At 43.0% G+C, this 26254-nt stretch overlaps 2 protein-coding genes across 6 annotated transcripts in view; one reads left to right on the plus strand and one right to left on the minus strand.

Moving 5' to 3' along the window:
• LOC120946874 (trypsin-like) overlaps nt 1-25534 on the plus strand; it is a 169936-nt gene extending 144402 nt beyond the window's left edge. For 2 of the 5 annotated variants that reach the window (XM_040361689.1, XM_040361690.1), the window contains exons 3-5: nt 23083-23336; nt 24437-24573; nt 25312-25534. In XM_040361689.1, coding sequence (XP_040217623.1) covers nt 23083-23336; nt 24437-24573; nt 25312-25461 — 541 coding nt within the window. In that variant the 3' untranslated portion in view covers nt 25462-25534. Of the gene's footprint in view, nt 1-162; nt 368-21280; nt 21386-21559; nt 21711-23082; nt 23337-24436; nt 24574-25311 lie in introns of those variants that run through there. The other 3 variants (XM_040361692.1, XM_040361691.1, XM_040361688.1) reach the window with 3 other exon arrangements.
• LOC120946889 (trypsin-like) lies at nt 7801-13033 on the minus strand. The gene is made up of 5 exons (XM_040361713.1): nt 12934-13033; nt 12544-12694; nt 11390-11643; nt 9971-10107; nt 7801-7968 (listed from the first exon to the last, which is right to left on the minus strand). The coding sequence occupies exons 1-5, from the start codon at nt 12971-12973 to the stop codon at nt 7819-7821; spliced, it is 732 nt and encodes a 243-aa protein (XP_040217647.1). The 5' UTR covers nt 12974-13033; the 3' UTR covers nt 7801-7818.
• Nucleotides 25535-26254: the final 720 nt, after the last annotated feature.

A 26254-nucleotide genomic window follows, 5' to 3' on the forward strand; every position in this document is an offset into this window, starting at 1 on the left:
GCTACTATGGCTTCTTCCATAGATACTGTCATCCCCTGGATTACCAGGTGAAAAAAAATGATAAAGCCTATAAAAATGAAAACCAACACAGCCACTGCATCTAAATATTATAATTTACAGTCATTTACCCAAAGTTCTAAAAAATTCCTTTTCTATTTTCAGGGTGACTCTGGTGGCCCCGTGGTGTGTAACGGACAGCTCCAGGGTATTGTCTCCTGGGGATACGGCTGTGCCCTGAGGAACTACCCCGGTGTCTACACCAAGGTCTGCAACTACAACTCCTGGATCGCCAGCACTCAGGCTGCCAACTGAACTTCCAACTGAAATACTTATTCAGATCATTCTATTCTCTGCTTCTAGAATATTTTAAATGATGTGCTAGGCTCAGACTTTACACCTACATTCTGTAATGACCGAATAAACATATTTCTTTATATAAAATAGTTTTGTTCATTTTATATATTACTACAATTATTGCTTCTCGATTTGCTGCTCGTCTTGGAAAAAGAATCTGGGCTGCAAAAAAACAACTTATGCAATGTAGTCTGTCACTAGCACCCCCCTAAAACTGAATGATTTTCACAAAATGCCATGCATATTGGGGGTGGAAGAACAGCTATTTGGTGGAGGGCTGATAGCAGTAGCTCCACATTCATGGTGGAAAAAAGCAAATAATAAAAAAAAATAATATAGCATATACAATTGTTACACAAGCCAAATTGTAATTGAATGTTATTAAGCACTTCACCTCCGGAAGGTTTACCCCCTTCATGACCAGGCCATTTTTTTGCGATACAACATTGCGTTACTTTAACAGACAATTGAGCGGTCATGCGACACTGTACACAAATAAAATGTATTTTTTTTTTTATGCTAGAAACATTGAACGACAATTTAAAAAAAAAACAATATTTTTTCATTTCTGCTCTAAAATACATCCAATAAAAAAATGTCTTCATAAATTTATGTCAACATTCCGCTACATATATATATATATATATATTTTAATCCCAATAAGTGTATATTGATTGGTTAACGCTAAAGTTATAGCGTCTACAAACTATGGGATATTTTTCATTAATTTATTTATTTTTACTAGTAATGGCAGCGATCAGCAACTGCGAAATTGTGACAGACAAATTGGACACCTAACTGACACTTTTGACACTTTTTTTGGGGACCAGTGACATTATTACAACGATAAGTGCTAAAAATATTCACTGTCACTGTACTAATGACATTGGTTGGGAAGGGGTTAACCTCAGGGGTGCTCAAAGAGTAAAAAAAAAAAAAAAAAAAGAGTTTACTGTGTTCCCAGCTGGTGATTCAGTGTAGTGCGGGAGATGCTTTTACTATTGGAAGACATGGATTGGTATTTCTGCTTTACATTAACCTGGGATCCATGACTCCTGTACTAACAGAAGTCATTCTATCATTGTACCGAGAGATCAGCGGGTGCCGGTGGACATTGGGTCCATGAGAGCAACTGATCAGCTCCTGCTGTGTAAAATCAAGGTGGGAGCGAGCCAGTGGCAGCGTGCACTCATGCCCAAAATGTGGAAGTGCATAATCAGGTATATATATATATATATATATATATATATATATATATATATATATATACAATACATTTATCAAGGAGGCTGTGAGACTTCATGGTGTTCCAGCCAGTATTGTATCCGATCGGGGGGGGGCAGTTTAACCTGACTAACTATGTAACTATGTAAATACCTTTTCTCATCAACAGTATATAACAGTCTTGTCACTTCTATCAGTGTATAGTTAAAGCTTGTAGGAGGAGTTTTCATTTTCCTCCGACTGTCCTATGGGGCTACAGGACCCCTGACTCTGTCTGGACAGTGCTGATTGGCCTGTACCCTCCCAAGAAAAAAAAACTCTTTAGTAATACACACCAAACTGAGCATGTGCAGAGTGCCTCCAAAGGCCCTGTCTTATCAGGAGATGCATTGGGGACAGTGGAAAAAGGGAAGGATCAGAGAAGACAGTATCAAACAGTCTGTTTACACAATGTGGAGGGTTAAAGGGGTTGTAAAGGTTTGTGCCTTAAAGCATCCTATGCATTACGGTGAAAAAACACCTGGCTGTCACGGGCCCTCCAGTCCCCCCCGTTTTACTTACCTGAGCCAGTTCACCTGCTCTGCACATCCCCCGGCGTCCTCTTCTCCACTGAATCTTGGCGTTGATTGGATAGATTGATAGCAGCGCAGCCATTGGGACCCCAGAACAGGTGGATCGGGGCCACTCTGTGCAAAACGGACTGCACAGTGGCGGTAAGTATGATATGTTTGTTATTAAAAAAAATAATAAAAAAATAACCTTTAAAACCACTTTAACCACTTCCAGACCGCTGTACGACTTTATACGGCGGCACTTTAAAGATACATATCTCGGTAACGGCAGCAGCTGCTGCCACAACCGAGGTATCTATCTTTACTGTCAGCGGTTCTGGTAACGATAACGGCGGTCTCCGCGGCAGATGCGCCGCGAGATCGCCGTTATCGGTGGCGGGAGAGGGCCCCTCCCGCCGCTCTCCCGCGCCCTCCGCCGCTTACCGGAGCCGTCGGTAGCGGCGGAGGAGATCGCGACCGTTCGGGAGCTGAGCGGGGACGAGACTGAAGGAAAAATCTCCTTCGCCCGTCCCCATAGCTCGGCTGGGCGGAAGTGACGTCAAAACGTCAGTCCCGCCCAGCCTCTTAAAGAAACATTTTTTTTTTTTGTCATTTGAAAAAATGACATTTTCCAATTTTTTTTTTTTTTTTGCATTTAAGTCTAAATATGAGATCTGAGGTCTTTTTGACCCCAGATCTCATATTTAAGAGGACCTGTCATGCTTTTTTCTATTACAAGGGATGTTTACATTCCTTGTAATAGGAATAAAAGTGATCATTTTTTTTTTTTTTTCCAGTGTAAAAAATAATAAAATATATAAAAATAAATAAGAAAAAAAAAAAAATGTTTTAAAGCGCCCCGTCCCGACGAGCTCGTGCGCAGAAGCGAACGCATACGTGAGTAGCGCCCGCATATGAAAACGGTGTTCAAACGACACAAGTGAGGTATCTCCGCGATCGTTAGAGCGAGAGCAATAATTATAGCCCTAGGCCTACTCTGTAACTCAAAAAATGCAACCTATAGAATTTTTTAAACGTCGCCTATCGAGATTTTTAAGGGTAAAAGTTTGACGCCATGCCACGAGCGGGCGCAATTTGTAAGCGTGACATGTTGGGTACCATTTTACTCGGCGTAACATTATCTTTCACAATATATAAAAAAATTGGGCCAAATGTATTGCTGTCTTATTTTTTAATTCAAAAAAGTGATTTTTTTCCAAAAAAAGTGCGCTTGTAGGACCGCTGCGCAAATATGGTGTGACAAAAAGTATTGCAATGATCGCCATTTTATTCTCTAGGGTATTAGAAAAAAATATATATAATGTTTGTGGGTTTTAAGTAATTTTCTAGCAAAAAAAAATGTTTTAGTCTTGTAAACGCCAAATCTGAAAAACACCCAAAGTAGAGAAGTGGTTAACCTCTTAGGCCGCATACACACGGTCGGTCAAACTTGCTTTAAAATTGAACCGATGGACGCCTAACCGTTCGGTCAAAACCGATGGTTAGTATGCAAAAGCATCGGTTAAAGGTCCACGCGTGCTCGGAGTCGAGTCCACGTATGCTTGGAAGCATTGAACTTCGTTTTTTTCAGCACATCGTTGTGTTTTACGTCACCGCGTTCTGACACAATCAGTTTTTAACTGATGGTGTGTAGGCACATCAGACCATCAGTCAGCTTTATCGGTGAACCGATGAAACGGTCCTTCAGTCCGTTCTCATCGGATGGACTGATCGTGTGTACAGGGTTTTAGGTTCCACAATGAGTACTGTATAACAAGAATGATTTACTACAGGCCCGGATTAAGATAGATTTCTCTATCTTTGTGCAGGCGTAACGTATCTCTGATACGTTACGCGGCGTAATTTTGGGCGCAAGTTCCGTATTCAGAAAGGACTTGCGCCCTTAGTTACGGCAGCTTAACGTATCTCGTCCGGCGTAAGCCTGCCTAATTCAAATGGGTATGATGTAGGCGTGTTTTATTAAAATGAATCGTGACCCCGTGTATTTGACGTATTTTTTGAACGGCGCATGCGCCGTTCGTGAAAAAATCCCAGTGCGCATGCTCGAAATTACGCGGCAAAGCCTCATTGGTTTCGACATGAACGTAACTTACGAAAAGCCCTATTCGCGAACGACTTACGCAAACAACGTAAAATTTTCAAAATTCGACGCGGGAACAACGGCCATACTTAACATAGGATTCGCCGCATATAGCAGGGGTAACTTTACGCCGGAAAAAGCCTAACCCAAACGACGTAAAAAAAAATGTGCCGGGCGGATGTTGGTTTCTGAATCGGCGTATCTACCTAATTAGCATATTCATTGCGTACAGTAACTATACGGAAGCGCCACCAAGCGGCCAGCGTAAATATGCAGCCTAAAATACGACGGTGTAAGACACTTACACCAGTCGGATCTTAGGGAAATCTATGCGTAACTGATTCTCTGAATCAGGCGCATAGATACGACGGCCCGCACTCAGAGATACGCCGGCGTATCAGGAGATACGCCGTCGTATCTCGTTTCTGAATCCGGGCCACAGACTTTACTGCTGTGGGTTTAGTAACATTTTCACCATTAGGTATCTCACCAGATTCACATTTTGGTTGCAGAGGATGCTGAAAATCTGACTCTTATTGAAGACTTCTGGGAAAATTTGTGAGCCAATCACATGCAGGAAATTATATTTCAAGGGAAGTTTTGTACACCATCTGTGTACAAAAGGCCTCCAGGTTGTCATATTGCATTGGATTTTACAGAAAATTAGAACAGCTGCAGATTGAACTGGAAATATATTTTTAACCACTTGCCAACCGCCCTATAGTAGATTTACTGCTACAGGGCGGCCACACTGTGCAGAATCATTTATTTACACCTGATTACGCCCTTCCTGGGTTTTAGGCATGAGTGCGGGAGCTGATTAGCAGCTCTCACGGACCCAATGTCCGCCGGCACCCGCTGATTGCTCAGTACAATGATTGAATGACAGTCTGCTTATGTAAACAAGGCAGATTGTACTTCTGTCAGTACAGGAGTCATGGATCCTGTGTTCCTGTAAAGCAGAAACACCAATCCATGTCTTCCACTAGTAAAATAATCTCCCCCACTAGACTGAATCACCAGCTAGGCACAAAGTTAACCATTTGATCGTCCCTGATGTTATCCCCTTCCCAACCAGTGTCATTAGTACAGTGACAGTTACTGTCAGAGTGTCCACCACAATATCGCAGTCGCGCTATAAGTCACTGTTCGCCACCATTGCCAGTTAAAAAAATAAAAAAATAGAATAAATAAAAATATCCCATAGTTTGTAGATACTATAACTTTTGCGCAAACCAATCAGAGAACAAGGAGCGGAGGAGAAGAACGGGGAAGTGGAGAAGGACACAGCGGACTTGGAGAGAATACGGGGACCGGAGGAGGAGAATGGGAGGAGGAGGAGGACATGGAGAACAGCCCAGGAGGATCGGTGCGACAGGAAGGACAGCTGTAAGCACTGATAGAGGGACAGGAGGAGAAGCAATCAGTGCTTACAGCTCCCGCCGCACCAATCATGCCCGGCTGTGAACAAAGGGACAATCATCCATGTGTGCAGGGTGGGTCACAGTGGGCTCCCCTCCCCTCGGAGGCCCGTATGCAGTGAACAACCTGAACACATGGAGGATATGCCACTGTATGTATGTAAATACCTTTTCTTAACAGCAGTATATAGCAGGCCTGGGACTTCTATCAGTGTCTGGCTTAAGCTTGTAGAAAGAATTGTCATTCTCCTCCGACTATCTTATGAGGCTGAAGGGCCCTTGACCCTCTATCTGGACAGTGCTGATTGGCCTGTGCTGATCATATATACCCACACTCCCAAGAAAAAAAACTCTCTAGCAATACACACCAAACTGAGAGTGTGCAGAGTGACTCCAAAGTCTTATCAGCAGATGCATTGGGGACAGTGAAAGAAGGGGAGGATCAGAGAAGACAGGATCAAACTGCCTTTTTGCACAATGCAGAGGGTCAACCCCTTGGGTTCCACAGTGAGTATAACAAGCATACTGTACTGCATATACAAACTGGTTTTACTGCTGTGGGTTTAGTAACCTTTTAACCATTAGGTATCTCACCAAATTTGCATTTTGGTTGCAGAGGATGCTGAAAATCTGACCTGTATCTTAATGTAGACAGCTGGGAAAATTAGTGAGCCAATCACATGCAGGAAATGATATTTAAAGGGAAGTTCTGTACACCAACTGCGCACAAAGGCCTCCAGGTTGTCATATTGCATTGAATTTTACAGAAAATTAGAGCAGCTACAGATTGAACAGGAAATCTATTTTTAACCAATTACCCACCACCCTATAGTAGATTTACTGCTACAGGGTGGGCACGCTGTGCAGAATCATATATATACACCTGATTATGCACTTCTGTATTTTGGGCATTAGTGCGCGACGCAGACAGCTCACTCCTGCCTTGATTTTACACAGCGGGAGTTGATCAGCGGCTCCCATGGACCCAATGTCCACCGGCACCCACTGATTATTCGGTATAATGACAGAATGACAGTCTGCTTATATAAACAAGGCAGATTGTCCTTCTGTCAGTACAGGAGTCATGGATCCTGTGTTCCTGTAAAGCAGAAACACCAATCCATGTCTTCCAATAATAAAAACACCTCCCCCACTACACTAAATCACCAGCTAGGAACACAGTTAACTCTTTGAACGCCCCTGATGTTACCCCCTTCCCAGCCAGTGTCATTAGTACAGTGACAGTGCATATTTTTAGAACTGATCGCTGTAATAATGTCACTGGTCCCAAAAAAAGTGTCAGTTAGGTGTCCGATTTGACCACCACAATATCGCAGTCCTGCTATAAGCTTTTGTGCAAACCAATCAATATACGCTTATTGGGATTTGTTTACCAAAAATATGTAGCAGAATACACATTGGCCTAAATATAGGAAGAAATTGTTTTTTTCTTTACATTTTTTTATTGGATGTATTTTATGGCAGAAAGTAAAAAATATATATATTTTTTTAAATTGTTAGTTGCTCTTTGTTTCTACTACAAAAAATAAAAGAGCACAGAGGTGATCAAATACCACCAAACGAAAGCTTTACTAATGACAAAAAAGGACATCAATTTTATTTTGGGTACAACGTCGCACAACCGCACTTTGTCAGTTAAAGTAACACAGTGCCATTTCGCAAAAAAAAATCCTGGTCATGAAGGGGGGTAAACCCTCCGGAGGTGAAGTGCTTAGTAACATTCAATTACAATTTGGCTTGTGTAACAATTGTATATGCTATATTATTTTTTATTTTTTTATTTGCTTTTTTTGCCCCCAAGTGGAGCTACAATTAGCTGTACTTCCACCCCAACATGCATGGCATTTTGTTTTCATGATTATTACTGAAAATTATTCTGATGTATAGGGGGGGGGGGGGGTGCTAGTGACAGACTGCATTGCATATGTTGCTTTTTTAGCAGCCCAGATTATGTAGCCAAAATGAGCAGCAAATTGAGAACCAATAGTTGTAGTAATATATAAAATGAACAAAACTATTTTATATAAAGAAATATGTTTATTCGGTCATTACAGAATGTAGGTGTAAAGTCTGAGTCTAGCACATCATTTAAAGTTTTCTAGAATCAGAGAATAGAATGATCTAAATAAGTATTTCAGTTGGAAGTTCAGTTGGCAGCCTGAGTGCTGGCGATCCAGGAGTTGTAGTTGCAGACCTTGGTGTAGACACCGGGGTAGTTCCTCAGGGCACAGCCGTATCCCCAGGAGACAATACCCTGGAGCTGTCCGTTACACACCACGGGGCCACCAGAGTCACCCTGAAAATATAAAATAATTTTTTTAGAACTTTGGGTAAATGACGGTAAATTATAAGTATTTAGATGCAGTGTTTGTGTTGGTTTAAAATTTTTCAGGCTTAATCTTTTTTTTCCACCTGGAAATCCAGGGGATGACACCCTTCCTGTCCCTGGGTGGCAAAACTCATTATCTCTACTGTATCTATGGAAGGAGCCATAGCAGCCATCAAGGGTGGATTTCAAGCATGTCTACCATTGCTTACAAGTGGGGCGATGGGATTAGTAGCTTATGCAAGCAAGACAAGACTGTGTTTGCTTCCAGTTTATTTCACAGTAAAGCCCTGTATGCATGACCGGGATTCCCGGTGGTATACAGTCCTCCAGGAATCCCAACGGGAAAACCGAGAAACTGCTCGGTAAAGTTTCCCTGTGTACACACGTCCGGGTTTCCCATTGGGAAAACTGTGGGGAGAGCTTTGGCCAGAAATCCAGGCGGTGTGTATGCTCCCTCACAGTGTTTCCCCATAAGAAAACTGCCGGGTTTAAAACCGCCGGGAGTCCCGGTGGGAAAATAGAGAGCAGGTTCTCTATTTTCCCGCTGGGATTCCCAGCAGTTTTCCTGTCGGGAAAACTGCGATGAAGGATACACACGGCAGGTTTTCCCGGCCAAAAGCTCTCCTGGCAGTTTTCCTGGCAGGAAAACCGGTCGTGTGTACGAGGCTTGAGTGACAAGGACACTGGATGTCTGGCAGGATCAACAGTTATGCCGCATACACACGACCGTTTTTCGAGTTTTGTTTTGGGGGTTCCAAAGCATTTTTCACGACGTAAAATATGGCCATTAAAAATTTAGAACATGCTCTAGTTTTTTAACGTCGTTTTTAATGTCGTAAAAAATGGTCGTGTGTGGGCTTTAACGACGTAAAAAAAAACGTGCATGCTCAGAAGCAAGTTATGAGATGGGAGCGCTCATTCTGGTAAAACTAGCGTTCGTAATGGAGATAGCACATTCATCACAATGTAACAGACTGAAAAGTGCGAATCGTCTTTTAATAGCACAAAACCAGCAAAAGCAGCCCCAAGGGTGGCGTCATCCGAATGGAACTTCCCCTTAATAGTGCCGTCGTACGTGTTGTACGTCACCGCGCTTTGCTAGAGCATTTTTTTTGTTCACGATCATGTGTAGGCAAGGCCAATTTAACGATCGGGTTGAAAAAAACATATTTTTTTCTAGACCATTAAAAACTTCATTTTTTACAACCCGAAAAACGGTCGTGTGTACGCGGCATTAATTTCTATATTTGCTTAAAAAAAAAATCTTACCCTGAAAACGAGAAAAACAATGCAACCACCATATCCAAGGACTAAAAGATATTGGGGTTGATTTTTTAAAACTGGAGAGTGCAAAATCTGGTGCAGCTGTGCATGGTAGCCAATCAGCTTCTAACTTCAGTTTTTTTTTTTGCAGAGCTGCACCAGATTTTGCACTCTCCAGTTTTAGTAAATCATTACATATTATTTCTTGGGTTCAGTTATGCCCCGTACACACGATCTGAATTTCCGATGGAAAAAGTCTGACAGACTTTTTCCATCGGAAATTCCAACCGTGTGTATGCCCCATCGGATCATTTCCATTGGAAATTCCAAGGAATTCCGTCGGAGTTTAGATAGAGTACATGTTCTTTTTTACTCCGATGGAATTCCGTCGGAATTCCGATGTGATTTTGGTCGAACAAAGGTCCGACCGTGTGTACGGGGCTTTACACTTTAAGATTTTTTCCATATTGACTTAACTTTATTAGTTGCTTTTCCAACTAATATGAAATATTAATACAGAAGATCTGTTTTACTATACATTTACTTAAAGAAATATCTATAATCTAGTTTCAAAACTTCTCCCGAATATTTGGACTACAAATTATACATTGAACTTATCTACGAAAACTACTAGTTGCTTGAGATAACACATTTATTTGAACAGTACAACTTTATATATAAAAATAAAATAAGTTGTGGCAATTACCTGGCAGGAATCCTTGCCTCCCTCCAGGTAGCCAACGCAGATCATGTTGCCGGTAATCTCTCCGGGGTAGGCGTTGCTGCACTGGGTGGAGGTCAGGATGGGGGCGTTCACACACTGCAGGAGGTTAGGCATATTGGCTGCAATTTAAAAAAAAGGCAGTGAATAAAATATTGACTGAAGACAAAAGGAGAAAACATGTTAAAAAAAGACAAAAGCTTGCTTTATAGATTTTTAGTCAGAAAAAAATTTAATAATTCTATTTTTGTATTATATTTACCACTTGTAGACAGCAGGTGGTGCTTTTGTGTATATTCTGCAGCTATTTACCAATGCAACTATGTTGTGTATAACTTAGACAGCCTATGTTTTGAATAAATCTACATATTAGAAGATGAGATTTTGCATACACAGCTGGCCTATCATCCCACCCCTCTTCCAGTTATTGACATCTGTGTTTATTATAAGTTAAAAGTTAGTGAAAAATTTGGGGATAGAGGGGCGTGGGTGGGGAGGATAAAACCTTCTTCAGGTTTTATTGCTGCCTGTGTTTTCACTGAAGACGAGCACCCTCTTTATTTGTGCTGATGACCATTGTCACCAGGACTGAAAATGATGAGGAAGCCAACATTTTAAGTGGTTGACAGAAGGGGAAAAGGGAAGTCTTCCAATGAGGACACTTGTTCCGAGTTTTAAAGACATTTCAGAATATATTTCTTATTTTTTCTACTTTATTTATGTTTTGATTTTCTTTAGTAAAGTCTAAAGCCAGCCATAGATGGTTCAAATCATTTAAACCATCCATGAGCAGGCAGATTGTACCCAAGTCTATCCATCAATTGACTTGGGTACAACTAGCATGTCAGATTGTTAGCATGCAATTATTGCTAGTGGCTATAGCATCTATGGCCTGTCTAACTAAAACCCTCCCAGCTCATGAAGGATCCAGCACTAGTTTTCCTTTCTAGGGAATAGGATAATACAGAGTAATATTTATATTACTCTGGGACAGCATCCTTGGTCCTAGTCCCTCTGGTGCCAAAATGGGATTGGGCACGCCTTCCAGCAGCCTCCCCAATGACATGGTCATTAGGTTGGTTCTGAACTGTAGGGTAAGAGGGGCAGTGACAACAAGGCTGGTCAGAGTACTGGCAAGAAGAGAGGCTTTGGACAACTGGTCACCACACCCATAACCTCATTGAAGAAGATTTAAGGACTCTGGATTAGGTTAAACATTATTTTGTATTATCCCACCCCCTTGACAAAACAAGTACTAGATCCTTAAATTGCTGAAGGGATTTATGGTATTTGTTCCTCAAAGTAATCAATTTGCCTACATTTTCTAATCTTGGCAAATTTACCTGAGAAGCTTAGCCTCATTTATTATCAGTAATATATGATGTTACAGTGATGTTGACTTACTTCCACTGCTAAGGGTATTGCCCCATCCGGAGATCACACAGTTGGTGCCGGCAGCAGCGCAACCACCGGGCAGAGGCACGCTCTTGACGTAGGAGTTGAGGGTGGCGGGAGAGGCCAGCTTGACCAACATGATGTCGTTGTCCAGGGTTCTGGAGTTGTATGCAGCATTTCTGATGACCTTGGCAGAGTTGATGAACTGCTCGGTGCCCTCAGAGACAGCAATGTTGTGCTCTCCGAGTCTGACTTGCATGCTCCTGTATAAAGACAAATTCAATGAAATTAGTATATATTTGCATCTTAATTAAAGGAATTCTGGATAGAAGCCAGTTAATTTGTTTCAAACTGAGCAGCAGTGTAGGTTTGCTTAGTATGGAACTTGTACCACTAGTGGTTGTACACTCACCTTCAGTTCCAGGAGTGAACTACAGATGTTAAGGCTACTGAGAACATTGAATTGTGGTTGGTATAGAGCAGGTAAGGAATAGAGCCTTTGTCAGAGGCCTGTCTTTCTATTGGGGAGATTTATCCTCACTTCCGGTCAAGACAGGAAGTGGTATAAAATGGATTCCAATGGACACACAAACAAAAATACATTCTAGTAGATTGGGGAAAGCTTTCTGTCAATGTACCCCATATTACATGGAAAAGAAGTGAGGGGAAACACTTCCAAAAGGGGTCACAGGAATAAATTACACTTGGTAGCATTTTTAACTCATCCCCAATCTATTCAAAATTATACAAAATACCTGGAGAAAGGGTTTATTGATTAAAGTAATAATTACAGCTGAAACTATAATATGGTAATTTTCACATAGTTTTATTAGTCTAGCTTAATTATTGTTCGGAGCACTATATTTTTTGCCATAATGGTTATCTATGTATATCTGATTTGGATATTACACAGGAGCTATATGTTAGCAAGGGATTGGGAGCACCAAACAATTTGTGTTTAATTTGACTGCAATTTATGAATACCAATTACCATCCCAAGGGATCTGCTGCTGACCCAACCCATGTCGAACCAACCATCCATGTTATCAATATGCCACTTTGCTGGTCAACCAGCTGTTAAAAGCTCTGAATAATAGATACACATTTTTTCAATGCCTTGTAACTATTCCAATAAAAAGTGTTTTCATAAAAAGTGCACTTACGCCTTGTAGCAGTGAGCAGCAGAGACCACCCACAGGGAGTTGATGAGGGATCCACCACAGAAGTGATATCCAGAGTTCAGAGATACCTGCCAGGGCTGAGAGTAGGCGCCACAGGTATATCCTCCGACGATCTTGTCATCATCCAAGGCAGCTGTAAAACACAACATGTGCTGATTACATATAACGAGCCTACGCAAAGGATATATTATGTTTACGTTCATATGAAAGAAACAAAAAAACAAAACAAAAAAATATATATTTAAAAAATGAAAAATTAATAAACAGACCCTGTATATACATACAGTATATATATATATATATATATATATATATATATATATATATATATATATATATATATATATATATACACACACAATGTATACTCACCAGCTGCCCCGAGGAGCACACAGATCAGAAGGAGTTTCATGGTGTCGATTTTACCAGTGAACAATTTGTTGCTAATAATGTAGGTATTTATATGTTTTACCAGGACCCCCCCCTGCCCCATTCCCCCTACCTGTACTATACATTGCCCAGCTGTGCCAATAAGAAATGTTCAGGTTAATGTATACACAGTTTTATCAGCATGTTTTTTTCACATTATCAGCAACCTCCACCATCGGTAAGGTTAGTAATTTTTTTTAATCTTGATAGTTCAGTATTTTTTCCACAATATTCCATTTCACTTTTTTAAAGGCCAACAGATAAAATTGTTTTAATATGACAACATCTTCTTATCTATAAAGAATGGGTATCACTTTTACAGAATAAGGTATTAAGTGATGTTTGACCCATTCTGGAACTACTGCTCTAAAGCTATCCTATTACCTGGGGAGCACAAAGCCACCTATAAAAATCTCCCAAAGTCATCTTTCACAGACTTGTACAAGAAGCATTTGGTCATACTTTAAAAACACCCCCGTTTTTGGATACAGCCATACTGTATGGCATATACAATATAGCTTACATCAATTAATGATAATATGAGACACTTTCAATATTAATTATTTCTTTATGTACTTATCTACTAGAACGTTGTACTTGTCTCTGTGATATGATCTCTCTACAGTAAAAACCTTTGGACGGTGATTGTAGATCCATGGTGTGCTGGGTGGTGTTAGCTTTGCTACCTTCCTTCTTCTATCCTTGTTCTTTAACCTCATTTAGCATGTGGGGATAAGGTCCCGTGATCATACATCACGGGACACAGAGCCTTAATTACTTAATGGGTTATGTAGTCACCACAGGTGTTTGGACACTGGCAAACCCAATTAAAATTGAGTTCCTCCCCTATATAACTATCAGTTTTGTAGCAAAGCAATAAGTGTTCCACGTTTAACTCCGAAGAGGGGTGGGAGCTCTGTGTCCCTGTGATGTATTCCCAAGAAATGGCTTTTACAGGTAAGCTGTATTTAAAAATCCTATTTTCTTGATCATACTTTACGGGACACAGAGCCTTAGTTACTTAATGGAGAGTACCTCCGTTTTTTTGCCAGTGTTTAAGGTGGTTGGTCACGTTCAACATGTGCTAAGAAGAAAAATGCTCTTTTGATAGTCTGTCTGCGGAGACCTAGGAGCTATAACCAGATCCATACCTCAGGCCGATATCAAAAGCCTAAGATGGTTGGTAACCGGGCCTTGTGTAAAGAAGAAACAAGGTTTGCCTCTAATGTCTCTCTGCGGAGGTCTGGGCTCTGGGATCCAGACTTTGGTGTACTAATACATCTGTGGCACGAAAAGTTTCTAGCAGAGTCTTCTACGGGTCCAGGTATGAGGTTTTCTCTATTGGAACCCTTGATAAACCTGAAGATTGGCACAACTTGCCCGCCATGATGGGTGAACGCTGGAACTACTTTTAGTAGCTTTTCTTGCGGTGTGGATAAGGTAAGAAGAGAATAATTTATTTTGTATTATCTTCTGTGAGTAGGATGTCTTTTCTGGTTTTCGCCACTGGAGGGAATAAGTGCATACCTGGTGTATTCTTACATAAGCCATCCAGGAACAAGCTCAGTGAAGTCGGTCAAATTTAAAACACCACTCACCTCCTTCTGCTGCAGGCTCTGCCACAAAAAAAAACGCATACAGGGGTCCACAATGATGCTCCCAGTAATCTCTCCCCCTTTCCTCGTTCTCCTGGGCACCACCATGACAGCGGCACATGCGCGCGCACGTGCACACGCCGGGAGCACGCTTTTAGCTGTCTTAGTGAGACATGGATAGTGGGAGGGATGTGGTTGCTAGTGCCCGTGAGAAAAAGCGGAACATCTGTGTGCAGGCGCAAATAAGCTGGTTTAAAAAGCCCAGCACGCCAGATGCCTTCTGTAAATCGGTATGGACACAGAGCTGTGGTTGTAAGCATCCCTGTGGCAAATCAAGACTCCTATTTGGCATCAGGTTGTGCAGTGAGCTGATTTTTTGTGTAGTGTAAGACTATAGCACAACAGTAATTGCATTAATGTTTGTGGATAGTACCTTTGCTTCGCAGTAAGGACTATGTCCCCGAGAAGAGGTTCAAGGGCTGGTAAAAGAGGCACCAGAAAATACCTGCGTACGGCTAAGGATTCTGAGCTTGCCTGCAGTTTACCATCCCCCTCTGTCTGCCTGATAGCAATCTCACAGGATGAGCCTGTGTCTGGTTTTGCAGCTTTTCCTATGGCAGCTCCTGTATACGTCACTGAGGACACTTTAAAAGTTGCTTTGGATGGCTTAAAAGGAAGGATTGCTACTATTATCGCAACCTCCTTGAATAAAAGCAGAAAATGGGGTAGATCCCCTTCATCTGCTCTGGCTCTCTCATCAGATGAGCCTTCTGAGGGTGAAAAATCCCTCTCTGGAGATGAGGATCATGTACAGTCTGAGGACTCAGAGGATGAGAGGTTTCCTGCTACCTCTCAGTCGCTAAAAATGCAGGTGCAATATTATGCAGAACTTACAAATTGCCTCCTGTTGAAGCTTTCTCTGTTTCCTCTTTGGGATCTCATAAATCCCCGCAGGCTGCATGCGCCTTTCCAGTTTATCCCTTGCTGGATAAACTGATATATGATGACTGGATTCACCCAGATAAACAGTTTTCTCCTCCTAGGCAGTTTTCCCTCCTTTATCCTATGGAGGAAAGTTTCACTAAGAAATGGGGGGGTACCTGCTATAGATGCAGCTATTTCTTGTGCAAACAAAAACCTGACCTGTCCTATAGACAATGTGCAGGGTTTTAAGGATCCAACTGATAAAAAGCTGGAGTCCCTATTAAAAGCCTCCTCTTCCATGGCTGGGACTGTAGTACGACCTGCAGTTCCAGCCATTGGTGTATGTCAGTTCCTCATGGAACAAATGAAGCAGATGATTAACATCCTCCCTACAGAGGAGATTGAGGTTTATGAGGACCTTCCTAAGGCCTTGTGTTTTGTGATTGATGCGATTATGGAATCACACATGCGCAGATCTCTGGTTAAAACATTGGGAGGCTGAGGTTTCTTGCAAGAAATACTTGGCAGCGCTCCCCTTTGGGGAAGGACGCCTGTTTGGGGATGACCTGGATAAATACATCCAAAAGATTACCGGAAGCAAGTCTACTCTGTTGCCGGTTAAGAAGAGTGAATGTCCCTCATTTAAGCGTACTATTTCTCCAGCCCCTGGAACCTCATTCTCCAGACAGTGGCGATGGCCTCCCCAGTCTAACACTAGGGAAAATGCCCAGAGCCAAGACCAAGGGCAGAAAAGGACTTGGGGTTCAAAGTCTAAGCAGACCCCCAAAACATTCCTATGAAGGGATTCCCCGCTCGGCCGAGTGGGGGGAAGGCTGCTACAATTTGCAAACGCCTGGCGGAACGAAGTTTAGGACAAGTGGGTCATCTCCACAGTATCCTCAGGCTACAAGCTAGAATTCAGAAAACTTCTGCCACCCCGTTTTCTGAGATCAAGAGTTGCCAAAGATCCAGAAAAAAGAAGGCCTTTACTGTTGGCCTTAGAACACCTGTTGTCCCAAGGGGTAATCTTGGAGTTAGCCCCAGAGGATCAGGGATCAGAATTCTATTCAAACCTTTTGACGGTTCCAAAACCAAATGGGGATGTCAGACCTATCCTAGATCTGAAAAGCCTGAATCAGTTCCTGAACATTCGCTCCTTCTGCATGTCCATTCAGTTGTTTCCACCCTTCAGGGAGGAGAATTTCTGGCAGCAATAGACATCAGAGATGCATATCTACACATGCCAATATTCCCCGCTCACCAAAGATTTCTAAGGTTTTTCGGTGGATCAGCGCCACTTTCAGTTTGTGGCCCTTCCTTTCAGGATGGCTACAGCAACTTGAGTGTTCACAAAAATACTGGCCCCGGCCCTAGCAAGGCTAAGGCACGAGGCATAGCAGTGACAGCCTACCTGGATGATCTGTTAATCATAGATCAGTCCGCAATGTGCACAGCACAGTGGAATATTTGGAGTACCTAGGCTGGGTCCTCAATCTGGAAAAATCTTACTTGCAGCCTCAAAGAAGGCTGGAGTACTTGGGCATGATTATAGACATGTCTCAAAGCAAGATATTACTTCCCAAGCCAAAGGCAAAAGCCATAGGAGACTTGGTCCGAGTGATAAAGGCAAAAAGAAGGCATGAGAGTATTGGGAAAGATGGTAGCCTCATTCGAGGCTGTCCCTTACGCCCAGTTTCACTCAAGAACTTTACAGGGAAGAATTCTGTCAGCTGGAACAAAGATGTTCAAGCCCTGGATCTTCCTATAATCTTATCTCCAAAGGTTCACCAGAGTCTCAATTGGTGGTTGCTTCCCCAAAATCTGTCAGAAGGGAAATCCTTTATTCCGGTTACCTGGAAAGTGGTGACCACAGATGACAGCCTTCTTGGCTGGGGGGCAGTTCTAGAAGAAGCATCTGCCCAGGGGAAGTGGTACGGGCCCGAAAAGCTCCTGTCCATCAACATTCTGGAGATTCGGACAATTCATTTGGCCCTCAAAGTTTGGTCTTACAGACTACAAGGTTGGCCTGTTCAGTTTCAGTCCGACAATGCTACAGCCGTGGCCTATATTAATCACCAAGGAGGCACCAGAAGTCTGGATGCCCAAAAAGAGGTGAATTACATCCTGGCCTGGGCAGAAAGGCATATTCCTCGCCTGTCTGTAGTCTTTATTCCAGGGGTAGAAAATTGGCAGGTGAATTTTTTAAGCCGCCACCAGCTGAGTCCAGGAGAATGGTCTCTACACCCCGACATGTTTCAAATCATATGTCAGAAATGGGGTGAACAACTTTGTGTCAAAAACAAGAGATCCCTGTGCTCAAGGGTCATATGCCCTGACAATCTCATGGGATCATTATTCTCTGATTTATGCCTTCCCTCCAGTTCCGCTTCTCCCTCGATTCCTTCAGAGAGTCAAGAGGGAAGGAAAGTCAGTGATTTTGGTAGCCCCGGCTTGTCCCAGGAGACCCTGGTACGCAGAAATCGTAAGGATGGCAGTAGGAATAACCTGGGTTCTTCCACTACGCTCAGACCTACTGTCACAGGGTCCAATATTCCATCCTGCCTTACAAGTCTAAATTTGACGTTTTGGCTGTTGAGACCCACATTCTGAGGAAATGTGGGCTCTCAGGGACAGTCCTATCCACTCTGGTTAATGCTAGGAAGCCAGCCTCCAGGCTCATCTATTACAGAATCTGGAAGGCATATGTTTCCTGGTGTGAACCCAGAAGATGGCATCATAGGAAGTATGCCATTAATAGGATTCTTGCCTTTCTTCAGTTGGGCTTTGTGCACTATCAAGGGCCAAATCTCGGCCTTGTCGGTATTCTTTCAAAAACCGATTGCCTCTCATTTCCTAGTCAGGGCGCCCCCCTGCCCCAGAGCACCCACCCCCCCATGTTGAGGGCAAGTGGCCTGGTACGTCTCAGGAGGTGGGGGGGCCCACGCTTGTCCCCACTCCTTTCCTGACCGGCCGGGCAGCGTGCTTGGATACGGGTCTGGTATGGATTGTGGGGGAACCCCCACACCGTATTTTTGGCGTTGGGGTTCTCCTTACAATCCATACCAGGCCTGGTATGCCCCTGGGGGGGAACCAATGCCGTTTATTTATTTAAAATTTGGCGTGGAGTTCCCCCTCATGATTCATACCAAATGCAGCGGCTAGAATTGGCGGGAATCCAAGTTGGATCCCCGTCGCTTCTATGTCGCGCTGGCTGAAATGTGCTTTACCTATTTCAGCGAGATGTCGGCACCCTGTCGCCAAGAATCAGCGCGATGCCGTCGTGCGTGAAACACATTCTCGGCGACAGGTACTGTAACTATGGCTACTGATCCCAGTCAGCCCTCTTCAGGCCTTTACAGCCCTCCTGGCTGTAGCTGCCTCTTTCCACTGCCCCTTCCACAGCCCACTCCTCTGGTTCTGCACCCATCTTTGACTGCAAGCTTCCAGTCCTCCCAGGTGTACCTCCCTAGTCCTCCTGACTGTATCTCAGTCACCAGCCTTCCTGGCTGCGACCAGTTGTCCTCCCTGGAGTCTCTCAGCAGTGCACTCTCCCGGTGTCCTCTTCTTGCTCTCTCATGCTTTTGGTCCAGGACCTTTTGTTCTTGAAAATGGTCCCAACCGCACCCGAGCTGGGAAGCTCCCTCAGAGGCCCAGACAGCCTCAGCACTCTCTCACTTCAGCTCTTCCACCTGACAACTCCTTACACCCTAGGTTGACCCTGGGCATTTGAGGAGGCCTGCCACCTGCCAATTAAAGTTGGGGATTGGTCAGGGCTCCCCAGAACACCCCAAGTCACTCCACCTCCCCAGCCTCTCCTTCCAGAAAGCACTAGAACCTTTCTGAAAAGAAGTAAAAGGTCCTAGTGACGCCACCTGTGAGTCACCCAGCACTACTCTGAGCCACTCCCAACCCAGAATGAAAACAAACAGGCCTAGCACCCAGCCAGGTCTGCTTAAATGTACCTATCCTTTCTAGAAAACTACTAGAGGGTGCTACACTCACCCTTCCACCAAAACCCAGCTGGTCCATCATCTGGATAATTTAAAAATAGCAAGGGCATCCCATAATTTGAATAGAAGGGGAAAAGGAAACAGACTTGGATGGGGGGGGGACATATAAACAAATAAATATGTATGAAAAATATAGAAGATTTTTTTCTGTTCAGTATTTACAGCGTATACATTGCATTTCTAACTACAAGTCCTTGCTGCTACAAACAATTATGCACATACATGGGAAACCCTCTGTAAGAGGAAGCAGCTCTGTAGGTATATAATGGGGAGAACAGCGGCACGCCTCTGATTGCAGTATAATGAAACAAGTGGATGATACATTTATTAAAGTTAAAAATTTAAATTAACTCACTGGGTAAGGGTTAACAACAGGCTTGCCACAAGAGGGGCTTACTGTGTAGTCCTGATCCCGATTGGTGGCGGTGGGGGCGCTGCTGCTGTCTTGCTAGCTGCAAGGGTTTCCAAGGCTCCAAATCAAGCTGGCAGTCGTCTGTCCGTCGGCTGTGATGTCATTGGATGTGGGACACAGGGCCGTCAGGCACATGTTCGGAGCATGTGTGCTTCTTCAGGCTGTGATCAAGACTGAAGAAGAGCATGCATGTCCCCCCATCCAAGTTTGTTTGCCTTTGCCCTCCTATTCTAATTATGGGATGCCCTTGCTCCTGGGCCCAGGAGCTATTTTTCAATTTCCCAGGTGAGGGACCAGCTGGATTTTGGTGGGGTGAGTGTAGCACCCTCTAGTAGTGTGATAGAAAGGATAGGTACATTTAAGCAGGCCTGGTTGACTGCTAGGCCTGTTTGTTTTTATTCTGGGTTGGGAGTGGTTCAGAGTAGTGCTGAGTGACTCACAGGTGATGTCACTAGGACCTCCTACTTCTTTCCAGAAGGTTCTAGTGCTTTCTGGAAAGAGAGGCTGGGGGAGGTGGGGTCACCTTGAGTATTCTGTGAGCCCTGACTTGGATTGGCAAAGGGCATGCCTCCTTAAACATCCAGGGTCAACCCAGGGTGGGAGGAGTTGTCGGTGGAAGAGCTGGAGTGAGAGAGTGCTGAGGCTGTCTAGACCTTTGAGAGAGCTCCCAAGTCTGGGGGGAGGTGACCTTGGGCCTGGGCTCATGGGGCAGTCGGGACCACCTTCAAGAACACGTGAAAAGGACCTGGACCGAAGGCACAAGAGAGAGCAAGGAAAGGACAGTGGGAGAGTGCACTGCTGATAGACTCCAGGTTAGACAACAGGTTGCAGCCAGGAGAGCTGGTGAGTGAGTCACAGTCAGGAGGACTGGGGAGACATGCCTGGGAGGACTGGAAGCATACAGTCAAAGATGGGTGCAGAACCAGAGAAGTGGGCTGTGAAAAAAGAGGCAGTGGCAGCCAGGAGGGGTGGCAGGGCCTGAAGAGGGCTGACTGGGATCAGTAGCCATAGTTAGGACAGCTAACGCAGGGACTTTCTATAATTTTTCTCTGCTACACCATTGGGGCCCGCAGTCCCAGCCGTTAAAGAGCAGTTACTGATGCCTAACTGAGCAAGTGTCAGGCCTAACCAACAATTTGATCTGTTGGCCTATAAAAAAAGTGAAATGGAATTGTGTGGAAATGAATCATCAAGATTAACAAAAATGACTAACCGTACTGATGCTGGAGGTTGCTGATAAAAAACAAAACAAAAAAAAAACATGCTGATAAAACTGTGTATACATTAACCTGAACATTTCTTATTGGCACAGCTGGCTAGTGTACAGGTGGGAGGAATGGGGTGGGGGGTCCTGGTAAAACATATAAATACCTACATTATTAGCAACAAATTGTTCACTGGTAAAATCAACACCATGAAACTCCTTCTGATCTGTGTGCTCCTCGGGGCAGCTGGTGAGTATACATTATACTATAAGGGATTTTATATATATATATGTGTGTGTGTATGTGGTTTATACATATTTTAAATATGATGTTTTTTTTGTTTTTCTTTTATATGAACTTAAACGTAATATATCCCTTTGCGTAGGCTCTCTATATGTAATCGGCACATGTTGTGTTTTACAGCTGCCTTGGATGATGACAAGATCGTTGGAGGATATACCTGTGGCGCCTACTCTCAGCCCTGGTAGGTATCTCTGAACTCCGGATATCACTTCTGTGGTGGATCCCTCCTCAACTCCCTGTGGGTGGTCTCTGCTGCTCACTGCTACAAGGCGTAAGTAAACTTTTTATGAAAGCACTTTTTATTGGAATAGTTACGAGGCATTGAAAAAAGTAGTACAGTGGAACCTCGGATTGTGAGTAATGCGGTTGACGAGCGTTTCGCAATACGAGCACTGTATTCCTAAAAATCCTAACTCAGGTTGCGAGTGTTGTCTCACAAAACGAGCAGGATTCAGGTCAAAGCAGTGTGCAGTACTGCGTTTGGCCTGAGGTGGGGGGCGCCGTTCGGAAATGCACGGAAAGACTCGAGGACAGCTTGACTGACCTTGGCAGACCTTGGAAAGGCTTGTGAATGGAGAGTTTCCGAGGTTTGCCAAGATCAGCCGAACTGTCCTCGGGCCTTTCCGGACGTTTCCGAGGCTCTCTCCGGGGGCCCGCCGCCTCTGGCCTCTGGCCGCATGCGGTATTGCATGCCATTGCATGCCAGAACAAATTAATTTAGTTTCCATTGACTTCAATGGGGAAACTCGCTTTGATATGCGAGTACTTTGGATTACGAGCATTCTCCTGGAACTTGTTTGTAATCCAAGGTTCCACTGTATCTATTATTCAGGTCTTTTAACAGCTGGATGACCAGCAAAGTGGCATGTTGATCAAATGGATGGTTAGTTGGACATGGGTTGGGTCAGCAGGAGATACCTTATTAGTGAAGAACCTATTCATAAAATTCAGTCAAATTAAACACAAATAGTTTGGTGCGCCCAATCGCTTTCTAACATATAGCTCCTGTGTAATATCCAAATCAGATATACAAAGATAACCACTATTGCAAAAAATATATAATTAAGCTAGACTAATGAAACTATGTAAAAATTACCATATCAAAGTTCCAACTGTAATGATTATTTTAATCGGTAAACCCTTTCTCTAGGTGTTTTGTAATATTCTGAATAGATTTGGGAGGAGGTAAAAATGCTACCAAGTGTTATTTATTCCTGTAACCCCCTTTGGAATTTTTTCCCCTCACTTCTTGTCCCTGTAATATAAGGGAAGGTTGACAGAAAGCCTTCCCCAATCTACTAGAAGGTAATTTTGTTTGTGTGTCGATTAGAAGCAATTTTACAACACTTCCTGTCTTGACTGGAAGTGATGATAAATCTCCCCCAAAAAAAGATAGGCCTCTGACAGAGGCTCTATTCCTTCCCTGCTCTATACCAACCACAATTCAATGTTCTCAGTACCCAAAATACTGTACTTCACTTCTAGAACTGAAGGTGAGTGTACCAATCACAAGTGGTACATGTTCCATACTAAGCAAACCCACACTGCTGCTCAGTTTGAAACAAATTAACTGGCTTCTATCCAGAATTCTTTTGATTAAAATGCAAATATATACTGATTTCATTGAATTTGTCTCTATACAGGAGCATGCAGGTCAGACTCGGAGAGCACAACATCGCTGTCTCTGAGGGCACCGAGCAGTTCATCAACTCTGCCAAGGTCATCAGAAATGCTGCATACAACTCCAGAACCCTGGACAACGACATCATGTTGGTCAAGCTGGCCTCTCCCGCCACCCTCAACTCCTACGTCAAGAGCGTGCCTCTGCCCGGTGGTTGCGCTGCTGCCGGCACCAACTGTGTGATCTCCGGATGGGGCAATACCCTTAGCAGTGGAAGTAAGTCAACATCACTGTAACATCATATATTACTGATAATAAATGAGGCTAAGCTTCTCTGGTAAATTTGCCAAGATTACAAAATGTAGGCAAAATTATTACTTTGAGGAACAAATACCATAAATCCTAACTCTGGGCAGTTAAGGATTAATTAAGCATGTCTACATCCCTTCGGCAATTTCTTGTTTTGTCAAGGGTTTGGGATAACGCAAAATAATGTTTAGCCTAATCCAGAGTCCTGAAATCTTCTTCCTTGAGGTTATGGCTGTGGTGACCAGTTGTCCAAAGCCTCTCTTCTTGCCAGTTCTCTGTCCAACCTTGCCACTGCCCCTCTTACTGTCATTAGGGAGGCTGTTGGAAAGAGTGCCCAGTCCTATTTTGGCACCAGAGGGAATAGGACCAAACAGGAGACTGTCCCGGGGTAATATAGATATTACTCTGGAATATCCCATTTCCTAGAAAGAAAATTTTAAAGAAACACAAAACATAAATAAAGTAGAAAAATATATATATTCTGAAATGTCTTTGAAACTCAGTGTCCCCATTGGAAGACTTCTGTTTTTTCCCTCCTGGTACCCACTCAAAATGTTGGATTTCTCCTAATTTTCAATCCTGGTGACGATGGTCATCAGGACAAATAAAGAGGGGGCTCGTCTTCAGTGAGAACACAGGCAGCAATAAAACCTGAAGAAGGTTTAATCCCCCCCACCCATGCCTCTATATCCCCAAATTCTTGACTGCTTCTTTTTAACTGAAAATAAACACAGATCTCAATAACTAGAAGAGGGGTGGGATGATGGGTCAGCTGTGTATGTGTAATCTCATCTTCTAATATTTAGAACTATTTAAAGCATAGGCTATACAGTATAAGTCATTCACAACACAGTTGCAAGTCACCTTGGTAAAGAGTTGCAGAACATCCACAAAAGCACCACCTGCTGGCTGCAAGTGGTAAATATAATAATAAATAATTGGAATTATTTATTATTTTTCTGACAATGTATAAAGAAAGCTTTTGTCCTTTTTTTTAACACATTTTGATCTATTGCCTTCTCTCTTCAGTCAATATTTTATACATTGCCTTTTTTCTTTATTTGTAGCCAACATGCCTAACCTCCTGCAGTGTGTGAACGCCCCCATCCTGACTTCCACCCAGTGCAGCAACGCCTACCCCGGAGAGATTACCGGCAACATGATCTGCGTTGGCTACCTGGAGGGTGGCAAGGATTCCTGCCAGGTAATTGACACAACTTTGTTTAATTTTGTGTTTAAAGTTGTACTGTTTAAATAAATGTGTTATCTCAAGCTACTAGTAGTTTTTGTAGTCTCAGAATTGTTTTTCATATATAAGTGTAAATGTAAAAAAAAAAAAAAAAATCAATGTATCATTTATAGTCCAAATCGATTCAGTAAAACTGGAGAGTGCAACATCTGATGCAGCTCTTAAAAAAAAACAATCAGCTTCAAGCTGAAGTTAGAAGCTGATTGGCTACCATGCACAGCTGCACCAGATTTTGCACTCTCCAGTTTTAGTAAATCAACCCCAATATCTTTTAGCTTACCAGTCCTTAGATATAGTGGCTGCATTATTTTTCTCATTTTCAGGTTAATAACGTTTTTTAGCAAATATAGGAATTAACCGTTGATCCTGCCAGACATCCAGTGTCATTGTTTCTTCCTGTGAAATAAACTGAAAGCAAACACAGTCGTATCTTGCGTGCGTAAGCTACTAACCCCATCGCCCCACTTGTAATTGCAAAGGTAGACATGCTTGAAATCCAGCCTTGATGGCTAACATGGCTCCTTCCATAGATACAGTAGAGGTAATGAGTTTAGCGACGAGGGACAGGAAGGGTGTCATCCCCTGGATTACCAGGTGAAAAAAAAGGAAACCAACACAACCACCGCTTCTAAATATTTATAATTTACCGTCATTTACCCAAAGTTCTAACAAAAAGCTTATTCTGTTTTTCAGGGTGACTCTGGTGGCCCCGTGGTGTGTAACGGACAGCTCCAGGGTATTGTCTCCTGGGGATACGGCTGTGCCCTGAGGAACTACCCCGGTGTCTACACCAAGGTCTGCAACTACAACTCCTGGATCGCCAGCACTCAGGCTGCCAACTGAACTTTCAACTGAAATACTTATTCAGATCATTCTATTCTCTGCTTCTAGAATACATCAAATGATGTGCTAGGCTCAGACTTTACACCCAAATTCTGTAATGACTGAATAAACATATGTCTTTATATAAAACTGTTTTGTTTGTCTTATATATTACTACAACTATTTGTTCTCCATTTGCTGCTCCTTTTGGTTACAGAATTTGGGCTGCAAAAAAAAAAAACAACATATGCAATGCAGTCTGTCACTAGCACCCCTCCTATACATCAGAATAATTTTTAGTAATAATAATGAAATCAAAATGCCATGCATGTTGGGGGTGGAAGTACATCTATTTGGTGGAGGGAAGATAGCAATAGCTCCACTTTCATGGGGTAAAAAGCAAATACAAATATATATATATATTGGCGTATAACACTCACTTTTTTACCCTGAAAATAGAGGGAAAACTGTGCCTGCGTGTTATACGCAGGGGGCAGTGGATTTCTTTTTACCTGAAACTTCCCTCTTAAAGTTAGGGTGCGTGTTATACGCCTGTGCGTGTAATACGCCGATAAATACGGTATATATATATATCTATATATATCATATACAATTTTTACACAAGCCAAATTGTAATTGAATGTTACTAAGCACGTCACCTCCAGAAGGTTTTACCCCCTTAATGACCAGGCCATTTTTTGCGAAATGGCACTGCGTTACTTCAAATAGCAATTGCACGGTTGTGCTGCAATGTACCCAAATAAAATTTATATTCTTTTTTTCCCACAAATAGAGATTTCTTTTGGTGGTATTT

Source organism: Rana temporaria, chromosome 8, assembly GCF_905171775.1.
Source record: "Rana temporaria chromosome 8, aRanTem1.1, whole genome shotgun sequence".
Classification (NCBI taxonomy): domain Eukaryota; kingdom Metazoa; phylum Chordata; class Amphibia; order Anura; family Ranidae; genus Rana; species Rana temporaria.

What these genes read in the sequence shown, in the direction of transcription:
- LOC120946889 (XM_040361713.1), bottom strand. Translation starts at nt 12,973, where the DNA reads ATGAAACTCCTTCTGATCTGTGTGCTCCTCGGGGCAGCTG. An exon ending in TGTGCTCCTCGGGGCAGCTG is followed by an intron (nt 12,695 to 12,933) that starts GTGAGTATACAT and finishes TGTGTTTTACAG; the next exon opens with CTGCCTTGGATGATGACAAG. An exon ending in GAGGCAAGGATTCCTGCCAG is followed by an intron (nt 7,969 to 9,970) that starts GTAATTGCCACA and finishes TTATATTTTCAG; the next exon opens with GGTGACTCTGGTGGCCCCGT.